Source organism: Alternaria arborescens (assembly GCF_004154835.1).
Source record: "Alternaria arborescens strain FERA 675 chromosome Unknown contig_49, whole genome shotgun sequence".
Lineage (NCBI taxonomy): Eukaryota > Fungi > Ascomycota > Dothideomycetes > Pleosporales > Pleosporaceae > Alternaria > Alternaria arborescens.
Window position 1 is genome coordinate 119,062 of NW_021167904.1, and position 18,748 is coordinate 137,809.

The 18,748-nt window shown below is 49.2% G+C and overlaps 6 protein-coding genes across 6 annotated transcripts; 5 read left to right on the forward strand and 1 right to left on the reverse strand.

Moving 5' to 3' along the window:
• Nucleotides 1-559: 559 nt before the first annotated feature.
• Nucleotides 560-5,437, forward strand: AA0111_g11418 (hypothetical protein; the record flags this gene model as incomplete). The annotated part of the gene is made up of 3 exons (XM_028645281.1): nt 560-980; nt 1,030-1,418; nt 1,484-5,437. The coding sequence occupies 3 exons, from the start codon at nt 560-562 to the stop codon at nt 5,435-5,437; spliced, it is 4,764 nt and encodes a 1,587-aa protein (XP_028501020.1).
• Nucleotides 5,438-5,824: 387 nt separating this feature from the next.
• On the forward strand, nt 5,825-7,062 carry AA0111_g11419 (hypothetical protein; the record flags this gene model as incomplete). The annotated part of the gene is made up of 3 exons (XM_028645282.1): nt 5,825-5,981; nt 6,116-6,758; nt 6,897-7,062. The coding sequence occupies 3 exons, from the start codon at nt 5,825-5,827 to the stop codon at nt 7,060-7,062; spliced, it is 966 nt and encodes a 321-aa protein (XP_028501021.1).
• A 323-nt stretch (nt 7,063-7,385) lies between these two features.
• On the forward strand, nt 7,386-8,525 carry AA0111_g11420 (Homoisocitrate dehydrogenase; the record flags this gene model as incomplete). Its single annotated transcript, XM_028645284.1, has 2 exons — nt 7,386-7,410; nt 7,477-8,525. The coding sequence occupies 2 exons, from the start codon at nt 7,386-7,388 to the stop codon at nt 8,523-8,525; spliced, it is 1,074 nt and encodes a 357-aa protein (XP_028501008.1).
• A 207-nt stretch (nt 8,526-8,732) lies between these two features.
• Nucleotides 8,733-10,327, reverse strand: AA0111_g11421 (hypothetical protein; the record flags this gene model as incomplete). The annotated part of the gene is made up of 2 exons (XM_028645285.1): nt 8,733-8,854; nt 8,914-10,327. The coding sequence occupies 2 exons, from the start codon at nt 10,325-10,327 to the stop codon at nt 8,733-8,735; spliced, it is 1,536 nt and encodes a 511-aa protein (XP_028501007.1).
• Nucleotides 10,328-12,467: 2,140 nt separating this feature from the next.
• AA0111_g11422 (hypothetical protein) lies at nt 12,468-13,034 on the forward strand (the record flags this gene model as incomplete). Its single annotated transcript, XM_028645286.1, has 1 exon — nt 12,468-13,034. One exon carries the CDS (start codon nt 12,468-12,470, stop codon nt 13,032-13,034), a length of 567 nt encoding a protein of 188 aa, XP_028501006.1.
• Nucleotides 13,035-14,979: 1,945 nt separating this feature from the next.
• AA0111_g11423 (hypothetical protein) lies at nt 14,980-15,463 on the forward strand (the record flags this gene model as incomplete). The annotated part of the gene is made up of 4 exons (XM_028645287.1): nt 14,980-15,002; nt 15,048-15,120; nt 15,185-15,291; nt 15,397-15,463. 4 exons carry the CDS (start codon nt 14,980-14,982, stop codon nt 15,461-15,463), a joined length of 270 nt encoding a protein of 89 aa, XP_028501018.1.
• Between the last annotated feature and the right edge of the window lie 3,285 nt (nt 15,464-18,748).

Here is an 18,748-nt window from a genome sequence, read left to right on the forward strand (position 1 = left end):
CGACCTCACTCATTCCACATTCTAGTCTCCGCTTGCACATGGAACGGCGCATGGATCACGACTCTTTCGAAGACACTACCTTGAAGCGGAATGGCTTGGCCGATACGCATTGGTTGCTAACTGTAAAGTCTCGGATCCCAGCTGGTCTCGCAAGCTTCGACTGCGTCAGTGGAACAGTTGCCCTCTAAGAGCTAAGCAGGCTGCCGCTGCCATGAATCGGACTACGCGCTGACTGTATGTCACCTGGAATGAGGCAACTCCGTAAAAGTTGTCTCGCCCCGAACAACCTCATATTACCTCAGCCACCCCTGCAATGTCGATGCTCTGCTTCTATTCGAGTACCGTTCCCGGCATTACAGTCACTTCGTGATTTCAGTCAGCGCTGGCTTGACCCGATAATACGTATGGCACTTGTTTCTCACCTGCTGAAGTGACCGTGCCTGAGCCATCTAGATTCCAGCAGCTTTATAGAGTTGACATCTGGACTCGAGCAAAGTTTCACTCATCATCCCAACGTTGCAATCCCTCCCATGTCTCACTAGTCCTGGACGACATAACGATGCGTCTAAACGGCTTGACTAGCAACAACCCCGCTGGACTTGGGATAACGCTGCCATGCGATGATTCGGCGGTTGCCAGCGTTCCTTCCGGCACGGAAGACACATCGAACAAGATTCTCGAAATCATATATGAGCATGCTCTCAACAAGTTCGATGATTCGAAAGAGCGCCTAGCTGCGGGGACGGTGAAATTCCTTACCGTGATCGACCGCTTCGTCCAAGCAGGCGAACGTGTCGAGACATGTTTACCGGCCTTTCCTTTCAAGTCGGCCAACAAGGTTTACAAAGTGCTCGGATCTCTACCAGATAAGGCGGAAGAACTAGCGCTTCAACGGCTGAACCACATGTGCGCAAGGATAAAGGATGTCTACAAGCCCGGAGCGAGAGTCACTATCATCTCAGATGGCATAACCTATAATGGTACGTAAACTCACTGTCAACAGTCATGACCTAGACTAACGAGTATTAGATCTTCTCTCGATATCAGATCGTGAGACATGGGCTTATGGCGAGGCTCTGCGTCGGATGTCGACGGAAAAGAAATTCACATACATCGCCTTCTCTCGACTGAAAGACATACTCGATTTCCCAGACCTGCCAGACAAGCTGCGAGAGATAACATATGTCGCCAATTGCACGAACTTCAGACGCCTACTTCTCAACAAGTATGAGAGTCCTGATATCGATATCGACAAGGAGATCAGAGAACATGCAGACACGAGATTGACTTATCTCGGTTACCGCAAGTTTCTTGAGTCTGATCTGAAGCACATATTCGCGCTCGGAGAGAATCGCGGCAGCAATCAGTATAAGAGAGACGTCAAGTATCTCGCGAAACAGATGCTATACAGAGGATATGTAAGTTCTCCGACAATCCATTTGCCCAATGATTTTACCTCTCTGTAAACTGACAATATGGATAGGCATATGCTGGAGCTGTTAAAGAAGCGTACCCTCATCACCTTAGACTCTCGATACACGAATCGATTGGCGATCACAAGATATCGATTAGTCTGCTGGACACGAAAACAGGTTACACAACGCCATGGCATTGCAGTGTGGCCTTGCTGGCCAACGGAGACTGGGTGAGCGCACCTGCAGGTGAGTTCCGAAAGGACTCGCGGCTCGAGCTCATTCACAAGAACGGACACCCCAGCCACTTTAAAGAGAAAAGACTGCAGGAATCTGATATGGCGTGGATCACTGAGGCAAACGCCAGCTATCTACAAGCTCGGGCGCCCTTCAATGGTACCCGAAGTGGCTATTCCTCGCCCAGTGCGACGTCTATCGTCAGTGGCATGTCGACGCCACCGACATCCTTTGGGACATCTCCCCCACGTTCATCACACTCTCCGTCGTACTTTTCTCCCAACACAAAACTTCCAGAGACGCCACACATGAAGGGCATTGGAAGTGAGCCAGCTTATGGTCGCCGGCTCATACCCCAGATCATGGACCAACTCGCCAGAAATCAACCGGACCAAATCGTTTTCTCGATTGCCAATCCTTCAGATGCAGGCCTTGAACTGCGGGATATATCAGCGCATACTTTCGCGAAAGCAGTAGACAAGACAGCATGGTGGCTTCATCACCAGGTCGGCGAGTCGTCATCGGTGCGACCTGTGGGCTACATCGGCCCTCACGACCTTCGGCACATCCTGATCACCTATGCCTGTGTGAAGGTTGGCTACGCTGCGCTCTATCTTTCGCCCAAGAACAGCACGGAGGGTGCCTTATCTGTGCTAAAAGCAACAGAGTGTGATATCTGGGCTAAGGCACGCGAAGTGGAAGCAGCTCCTCTTGTAGAGGACATCCTAGAGAAACGCCCGATGAAGTTGCTCGAGCTACCATTACTCGACGAGCTTCTGGATGCGGAAGATGTCGAATACTACCCTTACATCAAGGCTTTTGCCGCAGCTGCTACAGACCCTTTCTGTTATCTTCACACCTCCGGTTCGACGGGCGTACCAAAACCGATCCCGTGGACTCACGGATTGATCGGCACGATGGATGCAATACGCTTACTTCCACATGTTGATGGCGACGATGGATTAGTGCCGTGGACGTCGGACTGGAAAGAGGGAGACCGGATTTACTCCTCTTTTCCTATGTGCCACGGTGCTGGAATCATCATGGATATACTCTTGCCAGCCCTTTTCGAACTGAACTGCGTATTAGGTCCTGAGAGCACCATCCCCAATATCTCACTCCTAGAGACTCTTGCCGATCATGCCAAGATCGACATCTGGAGCATGGTACCATCGCTTGTCGATGAGCTAGGAGAGACGCCTGATGTTTTAGCCAAATTCCAGTCTTCTAAGTTCATCTGTGCGTCAGGTGGGCCGGTCAGCCCTATCAGCGCTGGCAAAGTCAACCATGTTGTCAGAGTGCTAAACCTGACCGGAACAACAGAGGGTCTTTTTATCGGTAATCTCGTCGTGAAGAGAGAGGACTGGTTCTGGTTCGCTTTCCATCCTTACTCTGGGTTCGAGTTTAAGGAAGTGGAGCCGGGTATCTACGAGCACTGGGTCCACCGGAACGAAAATGCATCGCTGTTCCAGGGTATCTTCCACACATTTCCAGACAAGGACTCCATCAACTTCAAGGATCTGTATAAGCGGCATCCAACCAAGCCCAATCTCTGGGCTTTTACTGGTCGTAACGACGATCTCATTGTTCTTTCTACTGGGTACAAGATTCTGCCTTTGGAGTTTGAAGCACTCGTCAGTACTCATCCCGCAATTGACGGATGTCTCGTCATAGGCAGCAAAAAGCTGCAGGCTGGTCTTCTCATCGAGTTGAAGGACCAAGTAGCCAAGACCGACGACATAATGCAGAGTATATGGGCTAAGATTGAGGAAAGCATCCTGTCCTCACGACAAACCGTACGTCTATCCCGTGACTATGTCTGCTTTACACAGCCAGACAAACCCTTCGTTCGAACAGACAAAGGGACGGTCAAGCGACGAGCTACCTTACTGCTTTACGAAGACTACATCGAGCGATTCTACCGCGCTCGCAGTACTGAGACTTCTTTCGTTTTCGATATCAGCTCTGCATCGACAATGCAGAAGTCAGTGCGTGAGATTCTTGCTTCATCGCTCCCAGCAATCCAATCTGCTTCTCCAGATGATGACCTATTCGAGCTCGGTCTCGATTCATTAGGGGTATCAGCCGCTATCAATACCATCCGAGCAGCGATCAAGTGTCTAGACAAACTTGCACCTCGCCATCTCTATGCCAAACCCACTTTGGCCAGCTTCACTGCTGCTCTCCAGCCAATGATTGCTCAAGCGCAAGATGCTGGTAATATGAAGCCTATTGTAAGCGATCGAGACGCGAACATGCAGCGCATGATTGCGCAGCGAAAAACATGGCAGTCTTTTCGATTGAACCCCTTCGACTACGTCAACCCGAACCATTACATGGGGCTGGTGTTCTACTTCCCCCTCCAAGAGGGCGTTACATTCGAAGAGACATTCGCAAACATGCAAGCAGGACTCAATCGAACATTTGAGCTCATACCAGCATTAGGCGGCAAGATGATGACATGCTCCAAAGACGAGATCGGATACACTCAAGGCAATCTCTGCGTAACTGTACCACCCTTCGGCCAACCGGCTCGTGATCGTTTAGTCTACAAGGACCTATCCGATGTGCTTCCGGCATTCGAGGACCTGCGAGGCAATGGATTTGTGCCATCAGCCTTCAAAGACGAGCTGGTTCTGCGACAAGATACTTTCCCGCAGCTGCCCGCGGATATACTCGTTGCGCAGGCCAATTTTATCAGAGGTGGTTGCATTCTTGCTGTTGATCTGAACCACTGCTGTTTGGATGGTGTGGGGGCTATCATCGCGATAAAAGCATGGGCTGAGAATTGCAGGTATCTGCAAGGCGACACCTCAGCAACTTGTTCATGGTACGACGCAGAGAGCTTCAATCACAGCCTTCCAGAGCTTCTGCATGAGCTGGAGGGATACGGGCGTCCAGTAGAAGAGGTCGATCTCGATGTTTGGGGTATGCTACCCTTTATCCCGTCAGCTGATATTCTCGAAAGGCATGCTTCAAAACGATCAGAACCTCTGGGCTGGCCACTAAGCTACCCGCTGCACTCAGTATGGCCATTACCCTGTGCAGAGCGGAAGATGGACACTACTCTATTCCTCATCCCACCTGAGAAGGTCGAGGCACTCAAAACGAACGTCCTGCGCAATCCTGAAGCCAGCAGGACCATCATATCGATCAGCGACATCATCCAAGCCTTCTTTTGGCGCTCAGCCCTCCGTGCACGATATGCCGTAGCCAAAGCTGATGGCCGAGATTTCAAACCTGATGACCACTCTATCCTGGAGTTGCCAACAGACGGGCGCCCTTACTTCTCCTCTCTGCTACCTACATCATACATGGGCAGCCTACTCACCCTAAACCGGACAAGCATGCCATTAGAAGAACTCTGCGCCCCAACGACAAGTCTCGCACACATAGCACAAGTACTTCGCACATCCGCTGCACGCATGACACCAGGGCTTGTTCACGACGCATTCACTCTTCTCCAATCCCTCCCCAACCACTCACGCTTCTCAACCGCGAATATGGGTCTCGACCACATGCATGCCATGATCTCAAACATGATTCTCTTTGAGACGAAAGAGATCAATTTTGGCAGCACCTACTTTAGTAATGAGGGGAGTCCAGAGAGTATGAGGCCGCAGCTAGAGCGCGGAAACGGGAGGTTTAGATTTTTGGTTGTGTTTCCGCTCAAGAGCGATGGGGGTGTGGAGTTAGTTATGGGGACGTTTCCAGAGGAGAGGGAGATGCTGGCGGCGGATCATGAGTTTACAAAGTATGCACAGTTAGTTGATGTGGCGGTTTGTTGAGGGGTCGTGGTTAAGCCGCCTTGGGAAGGTGTCAGCTGTAGTCTGAGTGGTACAAGAGATTAATTCAGGGCACTTTGCCGATGTTTCGCTCACCCAGCATGTAGCACAAGTCACATAAGTTCATGACAATGCTTACCCCTCCATCACAGCATAGACCGCCACCGCATGGCAGATCACGCTTTGCCTGATGAGCTCTAGCGCCCATATCCCTGCCTCCGCGGCTTCGGAACGTCATCGCCCATCACCAAATTTCGGGTTCTGCAGGCCAACAGCGCATGCGATCGATACCGAAGGACTATTACAACGACTCGACCCAAACTTGAAACACTGCAACCGCTTCCGCCGAAGACCTCGTCAACGCACTTTGAGAACCGTTTCCGAGCCAGCATGGCGACCCACGAGCAGTACATATTGCACGTAACAGCAGGCGCAACATACGACACCTCGAAACATCAAGATGTACTTGTAAACAGCGAGAAGCCGGTGGACGTATCCTCCGATCTGATCGACGCGAGAATACATATGCGCATCAAAGACTACCGAGGTACGTTGCGCGCTCTGGCCTACCCCCACCCACCGATGGTGGAGGTTTTGCCTGCCTCCCTTCTGAGCCGACCGGCAACCGCCTTCATCTCCCCCTCCCATTACCATGCGCTCCTACTAACAACACATCCTCAGGCTTACCTGAAGGCTCCCCGAAAACGTCTCCTTACTTCTCGACTCCCCAACACCCATACGACCGCTACTCGATCTCCTTCTCCTTCACCCCTAAACAAGACATCGCGGGCGACAAACTCGTCTTCGGAAACGACTTTGATCACCCAATACGCGATCGCCTACCCCCGTTGTTTGACAAGGCGTTTGGAATAGTCAAGTGGTGGATCGATCCGGGTCTCGATGGCGACGTATACGCCGACGAGCCGTACCTATACGGCGCGCTGTTATCTTCTATAAACGTGTTCAGGATTGGCAGCAAGGCAGAAGGAGATAAGCCTAGTGGGGACGACCTAGAGGGCGAAGCGCAGACGCAGGGGGATGTTGAAGTGCCTGGATCAGATGGTGAGGCTATCGTCTACGAGGAGGGTGCAGACGGCGACGGAGTCGAAGTCAGGAAAGAAAAGCGTGTACCGGATAAATCTGGAGCGAGGCAAAAGTTCTTCCTCACGGAGCAAAATCGAAAGGATTTCGTGTTCGAGGCGGGGAGGGAATACAAGTGCGACTTCTTCAATCCATACCTTGACTTCAATGAGTTTGCGCTGAAGATCGGGTATGGGTTGCCTAACATCAGTATGATCGGGCATTGGGATGGGCAGCCCCTGCGGTACGTTACAACGTTCTTTGTTCTCCATCCTCTTGTTTTGCTGAGCATGCCATCGCTACTTACACATACACCTTTCTTTGGACCGTGGGATATGGAGCTGACTTGATCAATTATACTAATCAGATCGCACACACTCAGATATGTGCTCAAAAACCGGGAAACCAACCAAGAGCTCTTTGTTGTAGTGATCGAGCTGCTGCCTACCGACCAGGCGAGGGAAGAAGGTGCGGAGGATCCCAGGGAAAAGTTTGAGCAAGTACATGGAAGTGAGAAGAAGGAAGAGAAGAATGAGGATTTGGATTAGGACAAGGTGGGTTGTTAGCTGAAGGTCGGAGTTAGAGTTAGTGATTCGGGAAAGGGAATGGAATGGCGCGCGGCATCGTTACGGGTGTTTTCCAGGGTAAGGAGTAACGAGGTCGGCATTGACGTGACGATAGATCAGCAAGTGCAGTAGTAGACTTAGTCATTTGATATTTGCTATGACTGTCGATTGTCTTTGGTCCCTGTGGGCTACAGACCGTTAGCATTCCGCGGCAGAGGAAGCTCGGACCTCCGAAGTTCGGCGTAAGCTGCGGCAACACCAAAAATTCCAGGGCTGAGCAACCCGCACCGCATCACAGCTTCAACATGGCCGCACGCACTTTGAGGATAGGTAAGGCAGTCAATTGCACGATGACGGCGCAAAACGTATTTGAGGTCGTCGACTAATGCCCCTTAGGCCTCATCCCAGGCGACGGCATCGGCCGCGAAGTAATCCCCGCGGGCCGCCGCATCCTCGAAGCCCTGCCTTCCTCGTTCGGGCTCAAGTTCTCCTTCTCGCACCACGAGGCTGGCTGGGAAACGTTCCAGAAGACGGGCGCCGCCCTGCCCGACAAGACGGTTGAGGCACTCAAGTCCGACTGCGATGGCGCCCTCTTCGGAGCCGTCAGCTCGCCCACTGTGCAAACCAAGGGCTACTCCAGCCCAATCGTCGCACTGAGAAAGCGCATGGGCCTGTACGCCAACGTCCGTCCTGTGAAGAGTGTGAGGGGCGCAGCGAGGAGTGTAGACCTGGTGATTGTGAGGGAGAACACCGAGGATCTTTACGTCAAAGAAGAAAAGACGTACGCGGCGCCCGACGGCTCCAAGATAGCAGAGGCGATCAAGCGCATCTCGGAAACAGCATCCTTCAACATTAGTGCCATGGCCGGCGACATTGCGCTCCGCCGTCAGCGCGTCCGCGATGCGGGTGCAAGCTCCATTCACAACTCGCCGCTCGTAACCATCACACACAAGTCGAACGTGCTTTCGCAAACCGACGGCCTCTTCCGCGAGACAGCCCGCCGCGCACTCCAAGACGCTAAGTACGGTCTCGTCGGTGTAGAAGAGCAGATCGTAGACTCCATGGTGTACAAGCTCTTCCGCCAGCCTCAGGACTACGACGTCATCGTTGCGCCCAACCTATATGGTGACATTCTCTCCGACGGCGCGGCGGCCCTTGTTGGCTCACTCGGCCTGGTTCCCTCTGCGAACGTTGGCAAGGACTTCGTCATCGGAGAGCCATGCCACGGTTCCGCACCAGATATCGAGGGCCAGGGCATCGCGAACCCTATTGCGACGATCCGGTCTACGGCGTTGATGCTGGAGTTCATTGGTGAGGAAGAGGCGGCGGCGGCTGTATACAAGGCAGTGGACGCCAACCTCGAGGAGGCAAAGCTACTGAGCCCGGATATGGGTGGCAAAGCCAAGACGGAGGAGATTATCGAGGATATCTGCAAGAGGTTGTAGACCTATGACTGTCGAAAATTGATCAAGGCTGCTCGCGGGTGCTGTTTGGGTGCCCTGAGACTGGTCCAGAATGACGATTCACAAATCCCATGCAGTTAAATACCGACCAGATGAGATATGTGATGTGCAATTAGACGAATACTCCATATACTCCAACCAGTTCCACCAACTTCGTCACTCCAATCCAAAATCTTGCTCCGCTGTTAATCATATCCTAGTAAGAGCCTCGACATCGACTCGTTGATAGAAAGAAACATGCCCAAAGGTTTCCCAATACTGCGCCAACCGGTCATGCGAGATGAGGATGAGTTGACTCGTCATGTAATTGTCTAGACGAAATGAGCAAATCGCGTTCCAGAATAATCACAATGGATACATGGAAACGTACCGTTCCTGAAGCCTGTAGCAGCGATATGCCCAACACTTCTCACAATCCTCGCGCCCTTGAAGATCTCCTCTTTGGCGACGCGGATCAAGCCATTAGGTCCAATATCGGGTGCTATAAAGGTAAATTCTCCGCGTGGAATATTTGGATCGCCTGTCAGCTTGACAGCTTCGATGCGACCACGATATACGTCCGGGTCTTCTTCTTGTCCAGTGCTAGCGGTGTGTTCCGGTCCACTACCCTGGCTGATATGAAACGCTTCCTGCAACGTAGCAACGCTATCTTCCAGGTCATCTGCAGTCTCCATTGCTGAGACACTGCCCTCGCCATCCTCGGACGCAACATCTGTAGGCGCCGTGGTCCAACTCCCTTCACTAGAAACACTGCCCTCTCGTTCCCTCGCCCTCATTGCCCACAAGGCCCGTTCTGGCAGCGGCTTTGCATCCGCCTCATCTGGCTGCATGATGACGAGAAACTCGCAGCCGTGGCCTGCGTAATCGCCGCACCAGATGCCCTGCCACGGTTTCTGCTTGGTCGGCGTGTAGCATTCTTCAGGTAGCGTGGCCCACGTCGTCACGTCCTCGCCGATGCGCATACCCAGGCCGAGTGCGCGTGTGGAGAACTCCATCCACCGGCGGATGCGAAATGTGGATGTGGACAGCTGGGTCAAGGTAGCGGGTTTCTGGCCTGGTTGGCGAAAGCCGGATGGCGAAGTGTCGTTGCGTGTGCGGTCTTGACTGGGCAAAGTGAGAGGTGGCCATACAGGTGTTGCATCGCCCGTGATGGCTTGGGGCCAGGGGCGCGTGAGCATGAGTTGCGAGAACAGACTCGCGGCTTGCTGTTGCCGGTCGCGGTAGAGGCTCATTCGAATTTCCTTCTGGAGACGATAGCCGATGGGTCCAATGGCTTCTTCGTAGGCATCTTTGTTTAGTCGGACAATAGGCGCGTTGAGGTCAAGGCGTATCTTTGGGTTAAAGGTGTGGATTATGGCTTCCGGGTGCTGCTCCCACGATAGTGCAGACGGAACGCCGCGTTCGGCTACAAGGGCGTAAGCTTCGATTGCGTCGAGGCGGTGGTCGTAGCGTGCGATGAGGAGCTTGCCCGTGTGCGCGGTGTCGGCGAACCAGATCTTTCGCCTGGCGATGAACCAATATGGGTGGTGTTGCTGGAAGAGGTCGCGCCATGTCAGGTGTGCGGGTTTGGTAATGGCGGGGACTTCTGCTTGTACAAATGTTTGCCAAAGTATATCCTGGAGAGTGTGCTGGCGCAAGGATTTGCTGACCATGCCCACTGTAAGAAGATCGGAGAGATGGAGGTAGCGGAGTACATCATGGAGTAACTCCGAAGGCAGGTTCAGCAACGGCGGAATGGTTGTCTGTGATGTTTCGCTTGGGGTTTCGGGAGATCTTGTCTCCATTTGGTTGCGCCTTTATGTGACGAGCTCTTTATGAATGTCTACACTCAGTCCCTGTTTGGGGGAATGGATCGTCTATCCAAGTATGCAATCCGGGTGGCAAAAAGCTTATGTCGTGTTCTTTCTGGCACAGGCGCCTATTGAATGCAAGCCGCTGCAACAAGGGAAGGAATCAGAATCTATCACGGCTGAGTTTCCAACTCTTTTGTCGCGTCTCCAAGATGTCTGCTGTTCAAACGCCACTTTTCTCGGCAACGTCCCGTGGTGACACCTTCCCACCTTCGCCTAGTCGCAATAAGTCCGGGGTAGATTGGCGTAATCAAGCAACGAATACGAGAGCCATGTACGATGGAGTGCCCAGTCGCGTATCTTGGGTCCGTCAAGTACCTGCTGTTTTAGGTGGTGGATGGTCTTGCGTGATGATGGCGATGTTGCGATATCGGATGATGTGTTGCAAGGTTGAGGAGGCGACTTTGACGGTAGGTGCACGAGGATCGTCTATGGCGGTACAATGGAGATAGCGTTGCAGGAATCGACTGGAGATGGCGGAGAGGATGATTGGTGATCTAGATACGATGAGTACATGGAGTTGTTGCGCTACGTGATGCATGGCAAACACGATGTCGTGGTACGTCACCATCAGTCCGTGCGCCGCGGCGGGTGGCTTTTGTGGGGTGTGTGGAACCTGACTTCTTCGATCCTCATCCGTACACCTTTATAAATTCTGCGCATGTTAACAGCATTGTATGTCGCACATCCCAGTCGCTCAAAGCATCATCACGATAATCGGGAATAACAGTGAACAAGACTGTACGAATGAGTCGTAACGATGGTATTCTTTCCGCGCGGCATCGCTGCATCTACTCTTACCACGTATCACTCCATACCTGCCCCCGCCCATTGTCACACCTAAAGACTATAAGCCTATTCCATGAATGCGACGGTAGCATCTCGTCTAGACCAAAGTAGTTCACCTCCACCTTGTACGCTCTCAACCTTGGCAACTGCTATTTCGGACCACTGGCGAGCACCCGTCCAGGATCGTTCATGTATCAGTTGACCAGCACATCCAGATACTGCAGATCGCTTAGCTGGAGTTGTGAGATGACTTCGCTTGATGGCAGTGGTCGTTGTTTGAGACTACCACAATATATGAACTAGGCTTAGACCTAATCATTAGCCGAATGTGCATCATCTGAGTTGTGCAGAGCGCTCTTTCGCCCAGCGTTATGCACGATGACACGACTACCACAATCTACACTTTCCATGAGACAATAGCCCTTACCAACATCGAATACCGCAATCGCTGTTCCTATAACCGACCAATACATCTCGCTTGTTGTCTACGTAACTTCTCCTGCCTTGTTCAGGCGAATTTCACAACCCAGGGGATATATATCGTACTCGTGAAGCCATCGGTGACATCACACTAGAAACTTGCTACCATCCCCTTTCCGAGTCTTTTCAGTACCGATGAACACGCACTTAGCGTCTGTGGGCAAGATTTCTCAATAAGCGCACTGTGTATACCCTGATGACGGTCATCGGACTAAACGTCATATCCCCACGAAGAGCAGCAGCCATGTCTGTAGATGAGACTGACTGCATTGGCAACTTATGGCGGGTTAGACACAGTAGCAGTGACCAATGCCCTGTGATCAGGGTCGCCTTATGATCTGCACCCCACTCAGCCATGTCTCTACCGCTAAAATTAGGGTACAAGTATAAGACATCTGTCTCATGCATGGTTCAAACACCGACTCCAGATACACTAGGGAAGATGTTGGTCATGGCATTGTAAAAGAAGCCAGCAAGTGGGTTTGGAGGCATATTAGATGTTGTGACAACGGGTTCGCTGACTGTTGGTGATCAAAGCGACGGGCGTGCCACGCCAACAGCTACACACACAACGCGGAGACCAGTGCTAGCGTAGATGAAGTGTACAAACTGGCCGTCACATTGCGAGTCTTTCTCTCTCGTCCTTACGTCACCCTTCTCTGCTCGCGCCTGTCTTGATGCATTGTTATCCTAGGTTTCATCGAATAAATACTCATACGCCACAACGAACCATGCAGCTTAACTCATAGTCAGTCGCAAGACATGCAGTCGCAAGGTTCATAAAGCAGACACGGATTGGACGAGTATGCGATCCAGCGCCGTAAGCTGTGTCAGCCAGCCATTCAATCCAGAGATAATACTCCAGAAGTTTCGAACTGCAGTCCGTGAGAGCGATAGCGAGTCCTCTAACTTTAGTGCGTCTGATTGGAGAAAGATCAGGCAGCTAGTAGATCGTGCGGTCAACCATAAAGAGAGCAGGAGGATCTCGCACCTTAATCGAACTATCCTCAAGCTATACATCCGATCATCGCTTGTTGAGCAAGAGAATAAGAAGTTGCGAGAAGCCTTAATTGAGGAGAGGCAGCGCAAGCAGCGATCTCGGCGTAGACCACTCGAGCGATCCGAAGGGTACTATGGTGGAGCGGTTTTCTGGTCCACGCGGAAGGTGAGAGAAGCTCGTAGCGTCCAGGAGCAGAAAGATCGCGATACTGAGCAGCTACAACAACAAAAAGCTGCCGCGATCCAGGCTCGGGAGGAGTCAAAGCTAATTAAAGCGCGGGAGATTGATGCGAGGCGTCGGGCGCGAGCGGAGGCGAAGCTACTAAGGGAGAAGAAGAGAGCGGATGAAGCCGCCGAGCGAGCAGCTTATTAAGCAGCCCGCAAAGCAGCAAAACGCCTTCAACAAGCTATTAAAACTTCCTAAAAGGGCAAAAAGAAGAACTTTAAAGCTTGTACAAAGTTCACACTAAAAAAATCTATCGTTAGTGATCGTGGTGGTGGTGCGCAGCTATCTACTCACCCAACGAGCCCACCACCGATTTGATCGCGACGTGGGCGCGATATTAAGTTGCCAGCCAAATATAAGTAGATAGAATATCGCAATACTATCTCTTGATCGCAACACAAAAAGCTTTTGCAATAATAGCTACTTAGTGCGACTTGACAGCCTCATCTTTGCGGTGGTTTTGGTGGGGCGGATCGGGCATGTAGCCGTCCGAGGCACATGACCGTCCGGCACGGTAAGCAGAACATCAAAACATTTGTAGCTAGTTATCAGTACGCATACATTAGTTTGTAATGCACAGCCTGTTTTTCGCCAACTTAGTGATATGCAATCGTACATGGACGTTCATCCGATGAAGCCTCGACCAATCATCTCACAACGAACCTTAACGATCGGTGAGCAGATCTTGGCATTGAGCTGATAAGTCCGGTCTTCTTGAAACCCCCAGAAAAAACAAGAAAGAAGAAGGGAGAATAAAGAAAGCAAGAAGAAAAGAGGGAGGAAAGCGCAACGAAAAAGCAAGCGGAAAAAGCAAGAAAAAGGCTTTACCCTATACTCACGCTAAAGCATACTGGATGCATCATCGTCAAAGCCCATTGCCCCCTTTAGCGATAACACTAACCATGAGATAATACAGGTTAACGGCGGGTCGATGCGCTGTCGAAGTCCTTGTTCAGTTTGCCTCCTAAGCCTGCACGTGCTCCCTTTTTTGCTTTGTCTCAGGCCGTTCCCTTGTCTATACTTCGCTCTTTGCCCGCTTTGTCCTGGCTCCGTGTTTTGCTTCATCTCAGGTATTCCTCCCTTTCTGTCTTGGCTCTTACTTTGCTTCATCTAAGCTCCTTCCCTTGCTTCCCTACCCCAGCCGACACTGGCTCTCTATGAAGGAAGCCATAGCCGCCGAGTCGAAGCGCAAGCCTCGACTGAACTGGTCTCATCTCCACGCTGTCGAGTTTGGAGCGAGCTTGCTGTTGCAACTCGTTCTGATGCTGTCGATACCTAATGATCATGTAAGATGCAAAGTAGTGATGATAAAAGTTGACGTGGCATCTCCTGCCATGTACTTGAAATCGACCTGGTTGATTTGATTTGGGTTGCAGCTGCCTTACTCTTGCTGTCCAAGGTTGTGTTGTTTACTGTTGTCTAAAGAGGGCAAGGGTTGGTTGTGTCTAGTCTTGACCTTTATCGATGTTTGCGACACAGGGCGGCTTGGTCAAGCGCTCATTGCTTTTGCGTCTTATCGTATCGTCCCGACAGGTCGTGTAGCGGAACGAGCGACGCCAGCTCAGGTCGTTCCAAAAACCACACCGACACTCTACTGTAAGGGAAAATAGAGGATTTGATTCTAAACACTAGCTATTCACCAAGTTGCGACACGATCACCGAGTATGGCAAGAGTGTAACGAATACCATGACAACGAGGATGATCTGAGCCGAATCATCTCTCGGATCCTTCTAGCAACCGCTTGTACATCTCCTCCGACTCGTCCTGCTTGCCTTGACTGGCGTAAAGTATGCCCAAGCAGCTAAGTGTACTGAGTGTTGCCAGATGATCAAGATCTGTTCACCCCTGTCTAGCTTGCCCTGGTTTGCATAGAAACTGCCCAGATCATTGGTCAGTCCAAGTCTCAACATGTCACTATCTCCGTCTTGATAGCTGCTATTACGTCACTATATGCTACGCCATTAAAGCGCCCGCTATATCATCCTCGCTGTCCCTAGCTTTCTCTTCCTCTTCTATCTCCTGTTATTACGTCTCTTAACTTACTGTGTTGCTCTTGTTGCGTCTTCAGTGTTTAATCTAGACATCTACATTATGTCATTAAAGATTTATGTTGGGTAAGTCTAACTGCTACGAGCGCGACTGCGCCTAACCCTTTGCAGAAACCTTGGGTGGAGTACCACTGATGACAGCTTACGCTATGCTTTTGCGGAATATGGCAATGTCGTTGATGCTGTGAGTTCGCCCTTAAGTGTACGGTTACATTACTATTATTATTAGCGCGCTCACACCTCATTAGATTGTCATGAGGGACCGTGATACTGGCCGCAGCAGGGGCTTTGGTTTCGTCACTTTTGAGAGTTCTACTGAGGTGGAGACTGCTGTATTGTCCATGAACGACCAAGAGTGCGTAAATCCTGCTCTAACATTTACATCCCTGGCACGAAGCAGGATTGCGCCTGTTTTAACGTAATTCGACTGTTATTAGCTAAACTGAGCTAACTTTTACAGATTGGATGGCCGAAGAATCAGGGTGAACCGGGCTAACGTGAGAAGCGGTGGTGGAAGTAGCGACTAGAGGGGCAACTGTAATAGCGGATTGAAAAAAGACGGCCTAGTAGCAGGGATTAGTAAACACTTTACTAGAATCTTCCGCATTTCTGTGCTTTCAAGGCAACGTAAAACGAATACGCTTATTAAGAAAAGAGAGCTATTAATATTAACCTTAGATGTCTCTATATATTAGCGGTTAATAGCAGTAAGGGAGTGCGTGTTAAACATTATTTCCTATCGCTCGTATGCGCTGCGTGGAACGGCGGTTGATGCCCACTTTGGCAACAATAAACCACGACAAGGCTCTGTGATGCGCGGGTTCGAAGAGCTGGTGCGCGAGTTCGAGGCAGGGCTCCTGAACTTGTTGGCAGACTAGGCCCACGCCAACAACCCACAGCAATCGCCGCACACCTGAGACTACTTCTACCGCGCCCCTAACGCCGTACTCCCCGCGCTCGACGACCTTCCCCTCCTAGCCTAGCCTAGCCCGCCTTAGTCAGTATCGTTAGTACTCTTTAAGGGAATCAACCTCCTAGGATACATGTCTCTTTGTAAGCCTAGGGCACCTTACATAGTTACGTAGATTATCTGCTAGTGTAAGGAGTAATTAGGCAGGCACTAAGATATAAGTATAAGCTTATATTAACACAAATCTTTAAAGAGCTATTAAGCCTCCTAGAGAAATAATATATATCTACGTTACGTAACTATAGCTAGTGTAGGCTAATAGTGCTCTAAAGAGTTCTTAGTAGCTTACTATTATAGTAACTACTATAGTTCTCTTAACACTAAACGCGCTACAGCTAATTAGCTAGCTAAGCTAAGCGCTACGCGCATAGCTTTTTGTTAATAACTTTTTACTGCCTATATATACTAGTTCTATTTCTTTACGTAATATTTTGTATTTGTTATAGTAACTACTATAGTTCCTTTAACACTAAACGCGCTATAGAATCTAAGTGCTTAGCTAAGCACTTAGATTCTGCTAATTAGCTAGCTAAGCTAAGCGCTACGCGCACAGCTCTTTATTAATAACTTTTTACTGCTTGTACATGCTAGTTTTGTTTCCTTACGCAATGTCTTATATTACACTAGATATTATACGTAGCTATAGTTAACACTTCTAGCAAGCTCTTAAACTACGTACTTATAGCGTCTTGTAATAGTATTATACTAGATATTATATATAGCTAACGTAGTTTACAAGCGAGTAACGCACTTAAGCAAGTAACGCACTTTTGCTAAGACCTTACTAAAACTACAACTGCGCACGACAGTGCAGCACTGTATAGAACTGTAATTAGAAATTGTAATAGACTATTCTACTTAGAATCTACTACTATATCTTGCTTGCATGTGCGCAAGTTGTGACTAGCCTTGCCGCAGCGTCTACAGCGTCTTTGCGACGGTTCGCCTACCTTAACGCGCACTCTTTTCTTCGCTTTCTTCCTATCGCTGCGCGCTCTAAACTCCTTTAGAGTTGTAAGTTAAAGACCTTCTTCTACTGTAAAGGTTCCCTCCTTCTATACTCGCTTTCTTTTATATAATTTACGTTGCGTAGCGGCCTTGTTAGCTGCTTTAAGCTTAGCGATACGCTTTTGCGACAACACTAAAGCATGCGCTATTATCTCTGCGCCTTTAGAGAGGCTTTTTACCGCCTTAACTATCGAAGTAGGTAAGCTGTCTACATGCCTCTAAAACCTCTTAAGAACTAGCTTTGTTTAAGACTTTAACTCTAGGGTATTGCTTAGAGTTTGCGACTGCTAGGGACTGTCCTCGACAGTAAGTAACAGTAGAGTACGTAAGCAGACGTCGAGTATTAATATAACAGCGTCTAAATTAAATAGAACTAAGCTAGCGCCTTAGAAGCCTCTTAGGATATTGCTCTTTGTAATTAAGACGTTTTAAGCGGTAATAAAGCACAGCAAGAACTCTATTTTAGTGATATAAGTAATCTTATTACGCATTAGCTTCTTAGCTTAGCACCTATACGCCTTCTTTAGCAGCGCAAAACAGCTAACGTTAAGCGGCTGCAGCAAGTGCGAGGAGTGTAGAGGTATATAGAGGGTGATTATCTTCTTCTCCTCGCAGAGCTAGTAGAAATTAATTAAGCTGTAGCTCTCGTGACTGTTAAGAACTAGCAGGCGGTGACTGCTAATAACTCTCTCTTTTGTATGCCTGTTAAAGTGCTCTAACTACTTAATACTAAGCTTATTTGTTGTCTAGCTATTCTTAGAGACTGCAATTACTTAGTCTTAAGGTAGGTTTTCCTCTTTGTACTAAGTAGAGAGGTAGTGCTTGCCTTAGAAGATAATAAAGAGTAGAATCGCCTACCTTGTCGCGTCTATACCTTAGATAGCTGTAACCTACTCCTAGTTGCCTTGCTAAATAGTTTTAGGCTGTCCTTAACAGTCTGCTGCTGTAACTACTAAGCTAGTTAATATTACGCCTATTATAAAGCTAGTCTTATTAAAGTTGTACGTGTTTTCGTCTTAGATGCTGTACTTTGCTTTTGTATTCTATACTAGGCGGAACTAGCCTTAAATAACCTTAGGATCTTCGCAGAGGGCTCTACTATAGTTGTACTTTTAATTAAACTTAGTTTTAAGCTTAGAACGACAATTTACAAAGTTTGCAGCCTAGTTCTTACTAACTAGCTTCTAATTGCGGATCTTAAGTAAAGAACTAGCTATCTCTTTAATATTAGCAAGCCTAGGCGGATATCCTTGCTCTACTAGCTTAAGAACATGTTTAACAATTGCTATCTCTTTAGATCCTCGAAAAGCTATTAAGTTAGGCGCGCAATCGCGTTGTTAAGGCGTCCTAGCGAGTCGCCTTCGTAGTGTTGCTTTAGAGACGCTATAGATAGCTCTAGCGCGTCGCGTTGTTAGTAACGCGTCTCTTTAGATAGCCTGTATCGCAAGCTGTATATCTACTTTGTTTGAGATTGTTTTTACGCTGTTGCGTTAAGGCATTACAACTTAATTAAAGTTTAGTAAGGTCTTAGCAAAAGTGCGTTACTTGCTTAGGTGCGTTACTCGCTTGTAAACTACGTTATAGTTAACGCTTTTAGTAAGCTTTTAAACTACGTACTTATAGCGTTTTATAATATTATATTATATTACTTACTATAACTACTTATAAATAACTTAACGTATTATAGCTAATCTTATATTAGCTAAATATAATTTAAGTAGACTTAGCTGCGTTAAAAGCTAGTAATAAAGTACTTTTTGCTAACTTAGCTAAGTAAGAAAATTAATACGCGCAATAGATATTAGAGCTCTATTAAAAGATAGAGACTATTAAG